Source organism: Euleptes europaea, chromosome 3 (assembly GCF_029931775.1).
Source record: "Euleptes europaea isolate rEulEur1 chromosome 3, rEulEur1.hap1, whole genome shotgun sequence".
Classification (NCBI taxonomy): domain Eukaryota; kingdom Metazoa; phylum Chordata; class Lepidosauria; order Squamata; family Sphaerodactylidae; genus Euleptes; species Euleptes europaea.
Genome location: NC_079314.1, coordinates 114,933,667 through 114,953,102, shown reverse-complemented (window position 1 = coordinate 114,953,102; position 19,436 = coordinate 114,933,667). Strand labels below are relative to the sequence as shown.

Sequence of the window (19,436 nt, the reverse complement as noted above, 5' to 3'; positions counted from 1 at the left end):
CTAGGGTTGCAAGGTCCCTCTTCGCCACCGGCGGGAGTTTTTTTGGGGCGGAGCCTCTGGAGGGCGTGGTTTGGGGAGGGGACTTCAGTGCCATAGAGTCCAATGGCCAAAGCGGCCATTTTCTCCAGGTGAACTGATCTCTATCGGCTGGAGATCAGTGGTAATAGCAGGAGACCTGATACCTGGAGGATGGCAACCCTAGGTCTTGCATTTTATTAGTAGGCCTCCCTAACCCCCTGACCCGAATTGTGAGGGTAGGCATACACTCAGTTGCCCCAATGCTATCTCAAGCTGTATTACTAACTAGGGTTGCCAGCTCCAGGTTTTGAAATACCTGGAGATTTTGGGGGTGGAGCCTGAGGAGGGCAGGGTTTGGGGAGGGGAGAGATTTCCATGCCATAGAGTCTGATTGCCAAAGCGGCCATTTACTACAGGTGAACTGATCTCTATCGGCTGGAGATCAGTTGTAACGGCAGGAGATCTCCAGCTAGGCTGGCAACCCTAAACGTAATTGCATCGCGTGCCGCCACGCGTGCATGCAGTCGCCCCAGCCCCAAAAACCTCCCATCAATGGAGAGGGGGGACCTGGCAGCCTTAGTTGCCAGCCGCCTGGAGAAACAAATGCCCTGCCCTTTAACAGAGGTTCAATAGGACATTATTTACCAGGTGATATCATTTGCCTCCATTCGACCTGTCCCTTTCCATGCATGAAGCCTCCGTTCATGGGGGCAGGACACATTTTCTCCAGGTCGTCAGCAATCCTAGCATTCATTCTTCCTGCTGGAATAGTCTGCCACCGGCTCTAACGTTAACAATGCCGATATGGAGGTCTTTGCAAGGAACAGAGCTCTTCTTCTTCTTCTTTTTTTGCCAGCCAGTCCTGCCTTTAATGTGTTTGTTAGCCCTGCCTCTAATTTTTGAAACGGCGAAGGCAGATCACCTCCGAGGAGCACACCGCACTGTTAGTTGTTAAATAAAGCAATAACCTATGCACTTGCAATGCTTTTGCGGTGACCTACTTACGTACTCCTTCACCCTCCTTATAGTATGATTAAAAGCGCCTTTGAATCCACTATTCCCTCCAGGGATTTTGAGGCCTCGAATTTAACAAACTGCTCGCAAGGCTTAAGTCAGTAAGAGGGGCTCCTCTACAGCTTCTCCCGGCTAATTCACGTGTAATTAAAAGGGAAATAAATATTGCAAACGAATCGAGGTTCCTCGAACAAAAGGCCTTTTCTCTTTCCGGCGTGCCTGTCGGATGGGGGAAGAGACGGATAATGCCCGGAGAGTCAGATGTTGGTTTCAAATGAGATTTCGGGGGGCATCTGGGCGTTTTGCCTTCATGCAGAGAAATTCTGAGACGCTCATCCCGTTCGCATTTGAGAAGGGCAGGAATTGACCTCTGGAAAAATGAGGTCAGGAAACTGGGCCCATGACCTATTTCTTGAGGGGGGCGGAATGGATGACCAAGCCTCGCCCATCTTCCCTCCCTTCCCCCACCCGTCTCTCGGAGAGAGAAGGGGAGATCGCGGAGGGTTAAAACCGGGAGGCGGAGGTTTCTTATTGAAATGAGTATCTTCATTTCTTCATCCTTATTGAGCTCTTGTCCCCCCTTCCACTGCGGACTGAGATCTGCCCTTTCCACAGTCACTCGATTTATTTATTTTTTTATTTTGAAATTGAAAGTTAATCCTCCTCGGCTCGAGGCTGGATTAACCACTGCGGCGGCCTCGGATCAGAAGTCAGGTGGCAGTGTCCATCTGGAGAAAGTTGTAATGCCTTTTCTCCCCCTCCCCTTTCCTTCATTCTCTTATTCTTGCCTGCTCATCCCCTCCCCACGCGTTTTGCTAGAGGGGTGAACACATGAAGCTGCCTGATACTGAATCAGACCCTGGGTCCATCCAAGTCGGTATTGTCTACTCAGACCGGCAGCGGCTCTCTAGGGTCTCAGGCAGGGGTCTTTCACATCACCTACCTGCCTCGTCCCTTTAACTGGAGATGCCGGGGATTGAACCTGGGACCTTCTGCATGCCCAGCAGATGCTCTTCCATAGCTCTCCAGGGTCTCAGGCAGGGGTCTGTCACATCACCTACCTGCCTGAATGAGACCCTTGGTCCATCAAGATCAGTATTGTCTACTCAGACTGGAAGTGGCTCTCCAGGGTTTCAGGCAGGCATCTTTCACACCACTTACCTGCTCGGTCCCTTTAACGGGAGATGCCGGGGATTGAACCTGCGACCTTCTGCATGCCAGGCAGAGGCTCTACCACTGAGCCACAGCCCCTCCCCTAGATTCGTTTGCAATGTTTACTAGTGGTTGCTGGGAATTTTTTGAAAAATTAAGCTAACATTCTGGAATATTCCATGACCACCCTTCAGTACCATCCAGCTGTGCGAGAGGGGCCAAGCACCAGTGGGGGCCGGGAATCCCATTGTGACAGCAGGAGGGGGGAATTATAAATGGCACTGCATCACTTTTGGTAAAAACCTGGAAGTGAGATAGGGTAGCTCTAGAGTTGCCAGGTCCCTCTTCACCAGTGAAGGAGGTTTTTGGGGTGGGGCCTGCGGAGGGCGGGGTTTAGGGAGGGGAGGGACTTCAATGCCATAGAGTCCAATTGCCCAAGCGGCCATTTTCTCCAGGGGACCTGATATCTATTGGCTGGAGAACAGTTGTAATCGTCAGTTTAATACAGCAAATACTGTAATTGTTCGAAATCTCCAGCTGGTACCTGGAGGTTGGCAAGCCTATTTATTCCTCACCTTTCCAAACAAATGTCCAAGGTGCCTGCCGCTGAGATAAACAGGGCTGAGAAACCAGATCAACGATCCCTCTTGTGTTTTTCGAACTGTTTTTTGGAGACAGCTTTCGAAAGCGTTTTATGATAGTGGAGCTGGAAAAAGTACCAGAAATGGGCAACCAAAACGATTGAGGGGTTGGAGTACCTTCTCACGGTTGGGACTTTTTTGGGGGGGAGGGATGATTATGGTTGCCAACTGCAATCCTAAACAGAGTTAAAGCCTTCAATCCCCACTGCTTTCCATCTGTCTGTCAAATGTTTATCCACCTCTTTCTCTGATGAGCGCAGGATGGTATGCATGGGTCACGCATAGGGTTGCCAGGTCCCTCTTCGCCACCAGCGGGAGGTTTTGGGGGCGGAGCCTGAGGAAGGTGGGGTTTGGGGAGGGACTTCAATGCCATAGAGTCCAATTGCCAAAGTGGCCATTTTCTCCAGGGGAACTGATCTTTACAAGCTGGAGATCAGTTGTAATACCTGGAGATCTCCAGCTAGTACCTGGAGGTTGGCAACCCTAGCCATGTGCCGCCATTTTATTCTCCCAGCTGCCCTATGGGGTTAGAGAGATTGATTGGCCCCAAAATTGCCCAACGGGCTCTGCTGCCAAAACGGAAGTTTTGAACGCCAGTCCTGTGAAACTCTAGCCTGGCATTCTGACCACTATCCCACGCTGCCTTTTGTTGAGAAGTAACTGTGATGCTCTAACGCACATCTTTGCCAGCAGAAGAGCAGCAGCTGTTGTTTGCCTTGCTGTTAAATGCTGATGATATTTCACAAACATCCCAAATTTAGAAATTGTAAAAATAAAAAGTATAGGGTGGGGCTGACAGGTTTTTAATCCCTCTCTCCGTGGAGAGAATCATAGTTCTCTGCATACACAGTTTTTGTGCCATGAGACAAATTTATTTTATTTATTTTTTACTTATTTTCAGATTTATACCCTGCTCTCTATCCCAACCAAGGCGGGGCTCAGCGCGGCTAACAACCACTAAAAGCAATCAAACACATACTATGTAAAAAGTCAATTTAATACAGCAAAAGAAAATAAATAAATAAAATTTAACAATACGGCCAATAAAACCAATTAAACCTGTTGGCGCCTATTAATAGCACACCGGTTCCCAGTGAGTCATGAGGAATTGCAGTCAGGACCCCACTTAAAATGTTATGTCTGGTTCTGGGGTAATGAAAACATTCATTTGTTTGAAGCAAAGAGATTACCCCCCCACTATAGAACGTGGAGAGCCAGCGTTGTGTAGTGGTTAAGAGCGGTGGTTCAGAGCGGTGAAGTCTAATCTGGAGAGCCGGGTTTGATTCCCGACTCCTCCACATGAGCAGCGGAGGCGAATCTGGTGAACTGGGTTGGTTTTCCCACTCCTTCACATGAAGGCAGTTGGATGACCTTGGGCTAGTCACAGCTCTCTTAGAGCTCTCTCAGCCCCACCTACCTCACAGGGCGTCTGTTGTGGGGAGGGGAAGGGAAAGTGATTGTGAGTCGGTTTGATTCTCCTTAAAGTTAGAGAAAGTCAGCATATAAAATCCAACTCTTCTTCTTCTTCCTCCTCCTCCTAAGGAGGCGCCCCTGGTCTTAATCTGTAACTGTGTTCTGACATTAAGCACAAACTCCAGTTCGTTCACAAAGAGAATAAGACCTGTTTGTCCCAGTCAGCTTTCCCTCAATGAAGACCCAAGACAGCAGCGTGGATTTAACTCGTTTATTTGAGCGTCTGATCAATGTCATAATTGTCAGAATAAGCTAGCATATTTTAAGGGAAGGCTGTGCTAGGCAGCCTGCCAATGAATGCCTTTGTTGGGCGGATCCACCCTGTCTCCAAACTCGGCCGGCGATTCTACATGTCTGGTTTAATCTATAGAACCATAGAATCATAGAGTTGGAAGGGACCACTAGGGTCATCTAGTCCAACCCCCTGCACAATGTAGGAAATTCACAACTACCTCCCATACCACACACCCCAGTGACCCCTACTCCATACCCAGAAGATGGCCAAGATGCCCTCCCTCTGCCTAAGGTCAGAGAATCAGCATTGCTGACAGATGGTCATGTAGCCTCTGCTTGAAAACCTCCAGGGAACTAGCCTGCGTATATTTTCAGATGAGGGAGACCAAACCTCATCCTCCTCTGATGCATCATAAGCCACTACCAGGTTTAGGTCATGCTCCTCAACCCCAAGAGAACTCCATCGCAAGCCACATGAATGCCACAAGCCTTTGGGTGCCTGACGGTTCTCCATATAGCCCAGTCTTGTCAGAACTTGGAAGCTAAGCAGGGTCAGCCCTGGTTATTACTTGGATGGGAGACCACCAAGGAAGTCCAGGGTTGCTAAGCAGAGGCAGGTAATGTTTGTTAAGTTTTATTAGAGGGGTAATTGGGATGATAGAATAGCCAGCATGCATAGTGAATAGGAAGCAGAGGTTTTTATGGGACCAAAGGGATTATTTATGGCCCGGCTAACCCCATCTCAGAAGCAAAGCAGGGTTAACCCTGGTTGGTACTTGGACGGGAGGTAGGTGGATGAGAGGTAGGTGGAGCAGAGGGAGTTCTGAAAGAGCTGTGACTAACTCAAGGTCAGCCAGCTGGTTTCATGTGGAGTAGTGGGGAAACCAACCCGGTTCTCCAGATTACAGTCCACCGCTCTTGGGAAATTTTTTCTAACAGAGTGGTTCCACAGTGGAACAGGCTTCCTCAGGAGGTGGTAAGCTCTCCTTACCTGGAGGTTTTTAAGAAGAGGTTAGATGGCCATCTGTCAGCAATGCTGATTCAATGACTTTAGGCAGATCATGAGAGTGAGGGCATCTTGGCCATCTTCTGGGCATGGAGTAGGGGTCACTGGGGGTGTAGGGAGGGAGGTAGTTGTGAATTTCCTGCATTGTGCAGGAGGTTGGACTACATGACCCTGGTGGTCCCTATGATTCTAACCACTACAGCACACTAGCTGTTGAGGAAATCCAGGGTTGCTTCACAGAGGCAGGAAATGGCAAACCACCTCTATTCATCTCTTGCCTTGAAAAAACTTTTAAAATAAATTAACAAAGTCTATCTTATCCTTGTATCAGATCAAACACCTATGACTTTGGATTGCAGCCTTTGTCAAGCTAGAGAAAGCAACTCAAGACGGGGCTTTTCAGAAACACATTTGCTGCATTGCTGAGCTGCTGACAATGTTAAGGGCTGTTTGATAGGACTGCTGATCACAATTCTTTGAACTGTATTTATTTTTAATGTGCCATTTCTAAGCACCTTTGAGACTCTCTTTCGCTGTAAGCAGGGCAGAAATGGTAAAATAAATACAGTTCCAGTAACTGGACTCGGGTGAAGGTCGCTTGCTTTGTGTGTTTCTGCTTCTCCCACTTCGAGGAAGTCCTCTTTCACATAAAATAAAACAAAGGGTACCTAATTGTATTGGACAAATGTTGGAGGGGAAGAAGAAGAAGAAGAAGAGTTGGTTTTTATATGCTGACTTTCTATACCATTAGAGGAAGACTCAAACTGGCTTACAATCACCTTCCCGCCCCACCTCAGGCACCCTGTGAGGTAGGTGGGGTTGAGAGAATGGGACATGCCCAAGGTCACGCAGCTGGCTTCATGTGTAGGAGTGGGGAAACCAACCCGGTTCACCCAATTAGCTCATGTGAAGGAGTGGGGAATCAAACCCGGTTCTCCAGATCAGACTCCACCACTCCAAACCACCACTCTTAACCACTACACCACGCTGAACCAACCCTCATGTAACTGTATGGTGGCGTCTCCTCCAAATGTGCCTGTTTGCTTGGTAGAAGAGTAGTCCCCGTGTCTGAGTACCAGATTGAGTGACCTTTATAGCACATTCTTGTGTTTTTTTTTTAAAGTGTAATAGAGTACCGGGACACAATTTGTGCATCATTCTGAAACCATACGGGGGTTAGTATTTGTCTTCAAAAAGATCTCTTTGCTGGGAGGGGATGGAGAAAAATACATGCTGGTGAGTGGTGGGGTTGCAACCCCACAACACTGCTTTCGAAAAGACCTTCAGCACAGTCCTGTGAGCAGCATGGTACAGTGGTTAAGAGTGTTGGACTAGGATCTAGGAAAGCCAGGTTCAAATCCCCACTCTGGCAGGGAAGCTTGCTTGGTAACCTTGGGCAGATCATGTATGCTCTGTCTAACCTACCTCACAGGGTTGTCGTGAGGATGAAATGGAGGAGAGGGGAATAGTTAAATTGAGGAACTCCCTGTCCCAGGATGGGGTGTTGGCTGCCAACTTGGAAGCTTTAAGAGGGGTGTGGACATTTTCATGGAGGACAGGGCTATTCATGGCTACTCATCAAAATGGATGCATACCTATTCTCTGCAGGATCAGAGGAGCATGCCTATTATATTAGATGCTGTGGACCACAGGCAGGATAATGCTGCCGCAGTTGTCTTGTTTGTGGGCTTCCTAGAGGCCCCTGGTTGGCCACTGTGTGAACAGATTGCTTGTCTAGATGGACCTCGGTCTTATCCAGCATGGTCTTTCTTATGTTCTTATGATGAAAGCTGCTTTGGGTCCCTATGGGGAGAAAGAAATGAAATAAATCAGTCGATCAATACATATGCGGAGTTGCTCCAGTGTAATGCCAATGGTCTTCTACTGGAGTATCTCAGCATGATATTGCACTGTAATAAATTCATTATTATTTTTAAACGCTATTGCAGAAATCCTAAGCATGCTTGCTGTCTAATAAGTCACATAGAACCTGTGGGAGTTGCTTCTGAATAAGCACATTTATTAGGGCTGGACAAATGTCACCTCGTCTGTGCTTTTCTTGTAATTTAGCAGTATCTGACAAAGGGATCTGACAAAGTGAGCTTTGACTCTCAAAAGCTTATACCCTGGAAATCTTGTCAATCATCGGGGTCCATGTTTCCCAGGAACCAAATCGTCATACAAAACATGTGACCCCCCCCCTTCGTGTCATCTCAGTCCTTCTCCCAGCCAGCTTGAGAGCCAGTGTGGTGTAGTGGTTAAGAGCGATGGTTTGGAGCAGTGGACTCTGCTCTAGAGAACTGGGTTTGATTCCCCACTCCTGCACATGAGCGGTGGACTCTAATCTGGTGAACCGGGTTTGATTCCCCACTCCTCCACATGAGCAGCAGAGGCTAATCTGGTGATCTGGATTTGTATCCCCACTCCTACACAAGGAGCCCCGTGGCGCAGAGTGGTAAGCTGCAGTACTGCAGTCCAAAGCTTTGCTCACGACCTGAGTTCGATCCCGACGGAAGTTGGTTTCAGGTAGCCGGCTCAAGGTTGACTCAGCCTTTCATCCTTCCAAGGTCGGTCAAATGAGTACCCAGCTTGCTGGGAGTAAAGGGAAGATTACTGGGGAAGGCAATGGCAAACCACCCCATAAACAAAGTCTGCCTAGAAAAGGTCGGGATGTGACATCACCCCATGGGTCAAGAATGACCCGGTGCTTGCACAGGGGACCTTTACCTTTACACATGAAACCAGCTGGGTGACCTTGGGCTAGTCACAGTTCTCTCCTAACTATCTCAGCCATTCGTACCTCACAGGGTATATGTTGTGGGGAGGGGAAAGGAAGGTGATCGTAAGCCGGTTTGATTCTCCTTGAGAGGTAGAGGAAGTCAGCAAATAAAAACCAACTCTTCTTCTTCTTCCAACAGCAAATGAAGTATCCCATGACTGAATTGTTCTCCGTGACAAATGTTCTCTGGCAGATATGAAACTGAGCTGATGTTAAGGAGGACAAATGTAGTCTCAACTTCTCCCTGATATGCATGTTTTGTGCATGCAGGTTGATCTTTTATTTCCGGGGGAAGCCTTCAGACCAAGATGGGGACGTCATATGATTGAACTGTACAATTCAGGAGCCCCTTGACATCTGTGTATGGGGCTAATTTGCAAGCAGGAGATTGCATTGGGTGGAAACAGACCTTGCCTCTCACAGCTAATCACAGCGCTATTGCATGGAGCGGTGGACTCTAATCTGGAGAACCTGGTTTGATTCCCCACTCCACCACATGAGTGGCAGACTCTAATCTGGGGCACTGGGTTATTTCCTTCCATCAAAGGAGCATCCGCGGTTTCTCGAGGCGACGTAAGAATTGAATTGCTCTTTCAGGCCCCGTACGCAATCCAAAATTTCACCAGTGTCTTTTGGTCTTAGTTGTAGAGGGTTCCAGCTTTCACCGTTTGTGAGAGCCAGTGTGATAGAGGTTAAGAGTGGTGGTTAGGGGCAGTGGACTCTAATCTGGAGAACCGGGTTTGATTCCCCACTCCTCCACTTGAGCCGAGGACGCCAATCTGGTGAACTGGGTTGGTTTCCCCCCTCCTACGCATGAAACCAGCTGGGTGACTTTGGGCTAGCCACAGCTCTCTTAGAGCTCTCTCAGCCTCACCTACCTCACAGGGGAGGGGAAGGGAAGGTGATTGTAAGCTGCCAGCTGGTTTGATCCTGCCTTAAGTGGTAGAGAAAGTCGGCATATAAAAACCAACTCTTCTCCCTCTCCCTCCTTCTCCTCCTCCTATCTGGCTTCAGTGTATTCAGAGATGCTTTATCCAACAGGTGACTACATATTGATACATAGGGGGACTCTTCTTCTTCTTCTTCTTCTTCTTCTAACAGATTGGGTAAGAAATGTTGATTTCGGTAAACTCTCCATTGCTGGTTGAGTCACGCAGTTCCGGTTAAGGATTTCTGTGTTTAACACATAACCACGGACTGGAGGAAAAAAAAAAGAGAATCAATTGCCACTGGCAACATAGTGCTTCATGTACGCTGCGGTCTTTAAATGCAATTAGCTGAAGATATGATAGAGATGAAATCATACCTGTGTCGGTTGCATGTGGTCGGAATGGCCCTTTACGGTTAGATCTTCCTCCCGGAACACTGCACGGTACCGTCTCTTTGGCTCTGTTCCCTCAGATCTCTTGTCAAGCCCACCTTTTCCCACGAAAGCTTCAGATTAACCCCTTAGGCCCCAACGCCCACTGAAATAAAGACTGCAATGCCTAGAAATGGGATTTGCCTATATTCAGCTCATTAGCCTTGGCCGGTTGCTTCCTTCCGCCTGTTTTGTGGTTTCCTACCCTGTTGAAATTCATGTTATGAGCTGATCGGGTCAGCGCCCTGCCTTCATGCCTCAGGTTAGCCTGCTTAGCCTCACGGTACACTGACGGCGTAATATAAATAAATAATGGGGAAGCAACACGCAGACAATGTCCACGTTTAAGGTTCGATAAAAGCAGCACTAACCTTTTCACCTTTATTTGTCAGTAGTTATGCTTTTTGTTCTAAAAAAAGGGTGATTGTGGCACAGAAGAAAAGTTGGGCACAGGATAATATGGCCCCGCGGTTCCCCTGGGGAGTGCGATGTGTCGGTTTTATTCTTAAACCGACCTGCCATGTTGGGTGCTGTCTCTAAATATATACATTGCCGATGCAAAAGGAGTGTGGGCCAATGTCTCTGTCTCCTGACAAATTATTCAACCCTTGCCAGCGTGGCGTAGTGGTTAAGAGCAGTGATTTGGAGTGGTGGGCTCTGATCTGGAGAACCGGGTTTGATTCCCCGCTCCTCCACATGAGCGGCGGAGGCTAATCGGGTGAACTGGGTTGGTTTCCCCACTCCTACGCATGAAGCCATCTGGGTGACCTTGGGCTAGTCGCAGTTCCTTCTGAACTCTCTCAGCCTGGCCCACCTCACAAGGCATGTGTTCTGGAGAAGGAGATTGTAAACCGGTTTGATTGTCCCTTAAGTGGTAGAGAAAGTCGGCATATATAAACCAACTCTCCTCCTCCTCCTCCTCCTCCTCCTCCTCTTCTTCTTCTTTCTTCTTTCTTCTTTCTTCTTCTTTCTTCTTCTTCCAAATGCGTGTGCTGGGCAGTGCTTTCTAACCCCCCCCCAACTGCTTTTTTTTATGGGCGCCATTTTCTTTCTCCTTCTCGGCCCTCACTGTCCTCAGCATCAGTGACCCTCACTGTGATTCCGTCCGATTGGCCGTGGCAGCCCACCTGATTTTGTTTACCTGCATCCGTGAAGGCATCCGCCTGTCAAATCTGGAGTTGTCGCATCAAAACAATAGGATGCCTCACAGCTCTGAAACAATGTGAACGTTTGGAGGGTGAGCGGTTTTCTGGACACTTGGCTTGGCTACATTAAGTATGCCAATTTCAACATGCATGAGTATCTCAATGAGAGAATAGTCTATACGGCAATAATATTTATTAGGAATGTGCAAATGTTTCTTACTTAGCTCCTTCCTTCCTTCTTCCTTCCTTCCTTCTTTCCTTCCTTCCTTCCTTGCTTCCATTTTGTCAGCGGCTTTGGCCTTGGAGATTTGCATTATGTAAGCATATATGGTCTGTGTTCGTAATTTACATGTGAGTTATACTTCCACTATGATACTTATACACATCGTGTGTGGAGCTAATTCATCAAGGTACAAATAATCTTACAAATCTGCAAGGAAACAGAAAATGGCACATTTCAAAAAAAAATCACAGGTTCGAGTCACACAAGGCAGATGCGAGATCAGAATGGGGGTTTGTGAGTCCAAATTGTTAGGACATGGAATTCGGAATCATCCCTAAAATTCTGTTTGCAGGGGAAAGAATGCTTTGTGGTTGGCGTTGCATTTTGTGTTTCAGACTTTCAGTTTGAACAAATACTGTTCCGTATAACGCTGAATTTATTTCTAAGATTAGTGCTGTAATATTTTGAGGGACTGAAAGAGAAGAAAAACGCGGTGTCTCATTTCTGCTGCTGAAGTTTTCGCAGCACCTAACAACGGCGTTCTCATCTTTGGAACCGAGCACTGCGGGCTCTGAATCAACATACAATTGTTGGGTGAAAAGTAAAAAATGTGTTTTCGTTTCATTAAGTTTAGACTGGTGGACTGATGTGAGGGAGACCTCTGCCTTAAAATGAGCCCTGCCTTAGTCAAAGCACCTCATATATTATAATGACCGGTATAAGATTGCTTCATACTTCAAATTCCAAAGAGGTTGTTATCAGGTCTCCGAATTGGCATTTAGGTCTCGTGGATTCTGGCCCATAAATATATAAAACCCGACATGGTCTTTAATCATAAATTCGTCTCTTGTCTGCATACCTCTGCTTTCGTTTCCTAGTGCCAAAATGCCTCCCTATGGCACACATCACCGTGTTCTAAATGCTTCAGACCAAAGGATGCATATTCTCAAATGTCATAAAATGGAATGATTATGACAGGTTTATAAGCAGTGCTGATTTATTGGGGTGGTGATTAGCTGCTTTCATCCATGTGTATGTTTCTTTTATCTGCATGGATTTGAGGAGCAGGAAAGAGGGAGATGTGCTTTGTAGCCAAGTACAAACATCGAAACCGTCAAATCTATTAATATATAAACTGGTTGCTTCTCTTTGCCTAATAGCGACGACCACAGTTGAATTTGCCGGATGGTGATTTTTAATGCTGTTGACTTCCAGTTTTGAAAGCTCGGGAGGGGGGGTTGAAATCTGTTCCTAGAAATTTGATTGGGACCAGCACAAGTGAATCTGGGTTCAACAAGGGGGGGAAGTCTGGGGGTGGGTGGGGAGACAAAAAAACGACAACCTCAAACTGTCTGAAATATTGCAGAGGAATGCTTGGTCAAATCTCCGGCGAGCAAGACAAAGCAGGGTCGGAAACGTAACAGAAACAGTCCCCTGAAGTTGCGATATGTTGGAGAAGGCCGCTGTCTCTTAATTAAAAGGGAAAAAAATTCCTGTACATCCGCCGTCCGGCGCGTTCGGAGAGCCTCTGCCCAGAGCGGCAGGGGTTAACTTCTAGCTGCAGTGGGAAAGGAGCTCCGCCTCTTGTTTCAGCACCTGGCGCTCTATAGACAGTTGCCTCAGCAGTAGATTTCAGAGGGGATTGGAGGAAAACAAGAGGGGGAGAGAATGTGACAACTGCCGACTCTGACTGCCGCCTTGGGGAGGCCTCCTCCTGCACCTGTCTCTGCCTGTCTCCCGGCCAGCACAGTTGTTGAATCAGACAAGCAGAGGAACGTTCTTATTTGCCAGACCAGAACGGTGTGCACAGGGGGGGAAGAGCGGAAGAACGAGAGAGAGAGAGCGGAAAAAAAGAGAGAGACGGAGAGAGAGAGACAGAGAGAACATGACTTCTTCATTCAAGCTGGATTTTCTGCCGGAGATGATGGTCGATAGCCGTTTGCTAGTTTCTGACAGAATGTAAGTACCGGCTCGCTCGCCCCGGCAGCAGCCCGGATCTCGAGCTGAGCTTTCGTTCATCTTTTCCTAGAGGTTTTTTGGACAAAAAACCCGAAAAGCATTCGGGGTTTTGTCTCGGAGGGCTTGCTGTTGGAAGTCTCCGAGTCAGGATTGATTCCCCTCTTTGTTGCTTGCAAATTCTTTTGTGGTCTGTAGTTTTATTTTATTTTTTTTATTTTTTTTTCACTTCCTTTCCCTCATGCTGTCGCGGTCCTCCCCTCTGGGAAGCCGTTCCGTTTTGATCGGTAGCGTTCTCGGTAAGGAACGCAGGTTATAAAGATAGATGGGGTGGGAAAGGAGAGTGTGATTAATATTCTGCTTAGGTCAGGTGGAAAAGGCATGCAAACCTTGCAGGAATAATAATAATAAAAGGCATGCAAACCTTGCAGGAATAATAATAATAAAAGCCCACCCTTAATAGGCAGGAGAAATTCCTATACAGATATTCGTCTTCTGCACCGAATCTCAACTCAGTTGGGGCGAGTGTGGTGTGTCAGCTGTTCCCGTTGTGAACGAAAATCCACTTACCGATGAAATCTGTCACAAACGGTATTAAAATGCGTTGAACGAACAAGGCTGTTAAGTTGGTTGGTTTGGACGGTGCCGGCAAATGAATGGTGAAGATAGTGTGAATTATGGGGAAGATGGTTCTTGAACATGGGGACGAAAGGCTAGCAAGATTGATTGGACAGGGCGTGCGTGCTGGAATTTCGAGACAGGGAGCACATTCAGTTAATTCTCTGCCCTTCCCATTCATCCAAAAGTTTCTATCGCTTTATCATCAGCTGAGGCCAGGCGTTGCCAGGAACTGTGCATTTTGGGTACTCTAGGAAAGAGAGAGAAATGTAAGTTCACAAAAACCCGAAATAAAAGGTACATGAAAAGGAAACAGGCTAAAACATTATTCGGTTATTGGGGGGGGGGGAGTTGGAAATGTTGACCCTATTAAAATGCTGGTATTTGTAATGAGAAAGGAGAAAAGTAGATTACAGTATCAGTTCTGTGGTTTTAATGGAAGTTATGTTTTGAGGTATACATCTTAATAAAAGTTTGTATGTGGTCTTCAAACAACCATTTGTGAAATATATAGTTTGGTGCTGGTCGCATTGTAAACTCATTCAAAGTTGCAACATTAAATTCTCCCCCCTCCTCAAGTAAATGGTTCCTTGAGGCATTAGATATTTTTTTTTGTTGGCCACAAAGCAATTGAGAAGAGCTATTCATAAATTAGCCATCTGCTTCAGCAGCTGAGGATTAATACATGTATTGAGGGGTGTGTGAGTGAGGGAGTCATATTTTATAGGGTGACCCTTTCCGTTATGAGCATTATGGGTAATATACTATACAATTGACCCTCTTCATTGTCCAGTTTTTGACAATCCTGAATTTTAGATTCTTGAGTTTCTTGTTGGGGATGACGAATATATTAAAATGGTGGTTTTACTTGACCCAATGTCTCAATATTTTGTGCTATAGCTATCTTGTGCGTGTGCTTATGTTACCTACTAATATCCGTTACATTGCATGTAGATGGTTGAGGCTCTCAAACAGTTCTTGAGAAGGTCTGTTGACAAACAAGTGTTTACTGGTGTCTCCACTTTTTATTTCTACAACCGCTCTGCCAGCCCTGTAGTCAGTAATATGCACAAACTCATATCCATTTTGGAATTCCAGTCACTATTAGCCAAATCTCACAGTGCCTTGGCTCTAAATGTTTATGGAAAACGTATCCTCAACTTACCCATTACAGTTTGACAACCTTGTCAAACCGTTCCTTGAGAATGCCTTGATACCTTCCTTGGGGATATTTTTTCCCCCTTGCTTGCATAGCAACACTGTTGTTCTACGGCAGTAGTTATTTTCTTTTTGTTTAATTGATTTTTGGACCACCAGAGTACCGAGACACCTCTGGTTGAAAATGATGTGGAATTATATTTAGAGCGGCTGTGATGAATTGCTTCATACTCAGGGTGTTCCCCCCCCCCTTAAGAAACATGAGCCGTATCAGCAGTAAGTCTTGTATATTGTCTGTCTTAGTGATCGCATTATGAGATCCCATCAAGACGCAGAAATGGAACTTAGCTGATAGTCTAAATAGCTGTAAAGATTGATGCTTTCCAGGGATTGCTCGCCCTGCCTATGCATTTAAATGTGGAATGCTAGGTTGGTTTCAGCTGGGACAGGGACAGCAGGGATGTCCGGTCCTTAAATAGGAATGTGCAACCTCTCTCTATCTCTCAAATGGAAAGCAATTGCATAATGATACCCTTTTCCCATCGGCGTGTGGCAAGGGGGGTACGTGTCCGGGTGAAACCTTTTGGGCTTTATCACTGCTGATGAGCGAACATCTGAAAGAGCTTGATTGCCCGTGAAGGGCCGTTTGTCATACAAGCGTGCTGCCCTTTCGGGGAGCCCATCCCAGATGCCTCAAGGGATGCCACTAACATACAAAACCGTTTCAGTCCTTCTAGTGCAACTCATTCTGCAGGCTGCTTAAAGTTTTAACAAAGGACATAATCCTCTAGGAAAGTCTCCATTGAAATGAATGGGAGTGATCCCAGGACACTTCTCAAGGCATAATGCCCCTTGGATGGAATCCATTTCCCCTAACCTTTAAACTGATCTCATGCTATGAGATAATCGATTGCCTGTTTTTTTATTATTATTTTTCAAGAGGGGGGAATTAACACTTGTAAATACCTGTAGGTATTGTGCATGCAAGTTTCTGAGTTCATTTTTGAATAAATGTTCATCATTAAGGGTGCCTTATTAAGGGTTTTCTTGGTTCTGCTTGAGGAAAATGGATATTTTCAATCCCCCCGCCCAATATTGATAGAAAACATTCCTTGCATTTCTGGATTGGTTTTAAACAAAATTATGCCATCAGCCTCAAACATGCATCAGTCAAAATCTGTCATTTGAATATTCAGCAACAATAACAAATGAACAAAAATGTCCCAAATATTGTGGAACATTTGCAGACTGGTTTCTTGTACTTTAGAGTGAATAACATTTGAGTCGGTTTTTTGTACCCAATACATAGCGAGCATTGTTTAGATGGCGTTATCCTTTGATTCTCATATTTGACTTCTGACAACTTGATTCTCAAGGTGTGGTGTCATAGCATTGGCTGAAAAAGCTATTACCGCAGCTTGTGCACAATGGAACATCCTGTGGCACTGCCTTGTACGGTGGTATTATGAACAGTTACCACCAAATGCTAGGCATTGGTGTTTGTACCAAACTATCCGGTGGCAGCCAACAGGGTAGTTAGGAGTATTGTCTCTCTTCTATACCTCTTCTTTCTTCCTCCTAATGGTTTCCTCCAAAAACACCTTTGCATTGCGACACATGGCTTTATATTGCAGTAGCTAGTGTGGCTGGTGTAAAACTAAGGCTGGTTGGAGAGGGTCTTAAGACTAGCGAAAGGCGCATCACCCTACCTGTTCCACCAATCTCTCTTTACATGGTGCACGATGTGCAAGATGATCCTTGGCGTACCTTCCCTTCCTCCTCCAAGTTAACAGTGCCTTGCCTCAAGGGACCTAGAATCTTGGCGCTAGAGGAGGAAGCACTGCACCACCCTATGGTTCCACTGCCAGTTCATGGGCTAGATCCTATCATCAGTAGCACATCACCGAACATAGAGTTATGCTGGCTCATTAACGTAATGTCCCCATCCCTTCCACTCCTTTGCTGACACAGCAGTTCCAGGGAACCAGAGCTCAGTGGTAGAGCATCTGCTTGGCATGCAGAAGGTCCCAGGTTCAGTCCCCCGCATCTCCAGTTAAAGGGACTAGGCAAGGAGGTGATGTGAAAGACCTGAGATTTTGGAGAGCCGCTGCTGGTCGGAGTAGACAATACTGACTTTGATGGACCAAGGGTCTGATTCAGTATAAGGCAGCTTAATGTGTGTTCATGTGTTCAGACATCGTCATACCCATCCTCATTGCCGTCTTCGTCTTTCATTGACACAGCAGCTCCTAGAAGCATCCACCATCACACTAGCATTCCTCACAATCTTCAGCTTTCCCACCATCGCAGCCAAGTTTCACATTTACCCAGATGCACATTGTCAGGTTGATCCAAGACCACATAGCCCCATTTTTTGCGGGGAGGGCTTGGGGGGTAGAAGAAGATCCACACACACAGAGGGATGTGTTTGCGCGTGTGGAACTGATGGGCACATGGAGCTCCCTGTGGCCATTGGCATTTCGTGGCAAGTTACTGGATAAGTAGTTTAAAATCCATCTTCCAATTACAAGCGAATGTTCGTTGTTTAGACAAACATTTGGAATGGCATCACGCACTGCAACAGATTGCTATGACATGATTTCTAAAGTGTTTGCGGGATAAGAAGTGAGGCCTTCCTGAGAGCAGAACCTGATGATTTCACCCATTCACCCTGATCCAGTAGGGTACGCTTTCACCTCCATAGAAGCCATGGGCGCATAGGCACCTTCCTTTGGAGCGGTGGACTCAGATATGGAGAACCGGGTTTGATTCCCCACTCCTCCACATGAGCGGCAGAGGCTAATCGGGTGAACTGGGCTTGTTTCCCCACTCCTACACATGAAGCCAGCTGGGTGATCTTGGGCTAGTCACAGCTCTCTCAGCCTCACCTACCTCACAGGGTGTCTGTTGTGGAGAGGGGAAGGGAAGGTGATTGTAAGCCGGTTTGATTCTTCCTTAAGTGGTAGAGTAAGTCAGCATATAAAAACCAACTTTTCTTCTTCTTCTTCTTCGCATTATCTGTTATCCTGGTTGCATCCCCAAGAATCCAATATATATTGGAGTGCACGCCGGGTCCTGGATCAGAGCAGTTGCTGGCTAAATTGATTAGAGCACCATTCGTCACTGAGGAGATAGGTCTTGGCTGACCAGTCCACCAACTAGATCTACTGTGGATTCCATGTCACATCAGTTGGCTGATTTTGGGATTAATTAAGTGAATGTCATAGACACCAACTGGATTTGACTTTTATGTTTTGATGATTCAGTATATAATGATTGAAGTTGGATATTCATTGGAGAGTTGCGTGAAAGTGATTGGGTTGCATTACAAAATGCCATACAATGAAGTCTGTCTCTGAGATGAGTCAAATTCTCACATGTACGTGCAATGTGTTAATTAAATGGTGGTTGGAGATGTGTTTAAGGAGGTTGCTTCTTTTCTCCTTAAGATCTTAGCTGTACCATGGAAAGCAATCAGTACAAGATTTCATTGTCCGTGGACCATCTTTCTGGGGAAAAAAGAAGCAAGCTGCTAGAAATTCCTCTGAGGAGGTACCCAGTTTTTATGTGAGTTGCTGCACAGTAGGAAATCTGCAACTGCATTGAAAAATATCACATCGCCAAACATATATTACAGAAAGATTTTGTGCTCAGCTATCTACTGGAAGTAAGCAACCAGCACCGCGTTATCAGCTGTTGTTTGATTCTGCTTTCCTTATCTTACGTTGATAGTTTGGCAGGCAGTTTCCATGTTCAGCTGGGTTAGCTGTATCATTTTGAATTACTGTTATGTTGATAATTCATTGAACTTTGTTTTCCCCCTGAATTCTTTGGCATCCATTGACAAAAAGGACAGAGAAGGTGGGGGGGATAAAAAAGAACCTTGAATGGAGATTAAAAACCTTCCCAAATGAATAAGGATTTTCACCAAGTAATTAAGATGGGGTTACTTTTCTTTCTCCCCTACATGTTCCTGCAACAATTATTTTGTAATCGTAAAGACCCTGTTCTGAATTTTGCTTTGTGGAATGTCTAGGTTCACAGGTGCGCAGAAGGAATTTTAATATATATTTTTCAAGTGTCTGCAAATTCAGGCAATATAGAATGCAATAAACACACTAAAAATGTCATCTGATTTTAATTTATTTGAAAAGAAGCCAACAAAAAACAGATATATGTAAGATGGGGTACATTTTATAGAACACTTCACACTATTATTATTAGTATTTGTATTAGTATTATTACAGCATTGCCTCTCAGTATTTTGGTGCCTGCCTACCAGATATGCAGCATGTTGCTTCAAACGCCCATATATTCATTTTTGTTTATTTTCTTGTGTCATTTCACCCAAATTAAAACCTAGTGACTGATTTGCTTTATTTATTTTCCATCATTAAAAATAAATGTTCTTCTAAATATTTCACAATCTGTTTTGTTGTATTTTTAATATGTGTGACATTATATAGTCATGTTGGCTAAGACAATCAAGTTCATAATTAATCCCAAATGTGTTTCTTTTTTTAAAAAAAAAATGCCCATGATGATGGGGTGGGTGGGAAATATGCACAAAAAAAAATCTTGGCTCTTTAAAAATTCATAGAATGTAGGGAGTGCATATCAAGAAGAAACGTCCCTCTGGAGATTGATGGGCGCCATTGA

General features: G+C 45.7%; 1 protein-coding gene across 19 annotated transcripts in view; it reads left to right on the top strand.

Annotated features, from left to right (window-relative positions):
- The window catches only part of CELF2 (CUGBP Elav-like family member 2), a 393,828-nt gene that overhangs the window by 36,015 nt on the left and 338,377 nt on the right, over positions 1-19,436 (top strand). For 6 of the 19 annotated variants that reach the window (XM_056847620.1, XM_056847618.1, XM_056847619.1 and 3 more), the window contains exon 1: positions 12,920-13,004. The exons of the other annotated variants lie outside the window; for them this stretch is intronic. In XM_056847620.1, coding sequence (XP_056703598.1) covers positions 12,931-13,004 — 74 coding nt within the window. In that variant the 5' untranslated portion in view covers positions 12,920-12,930. Of the gene's footprint in view, positions 1-12,919; positions 13,005-19,436 lie in introns of those variants that run through there. 19 annotated transcript variants of the gene reach the window in all.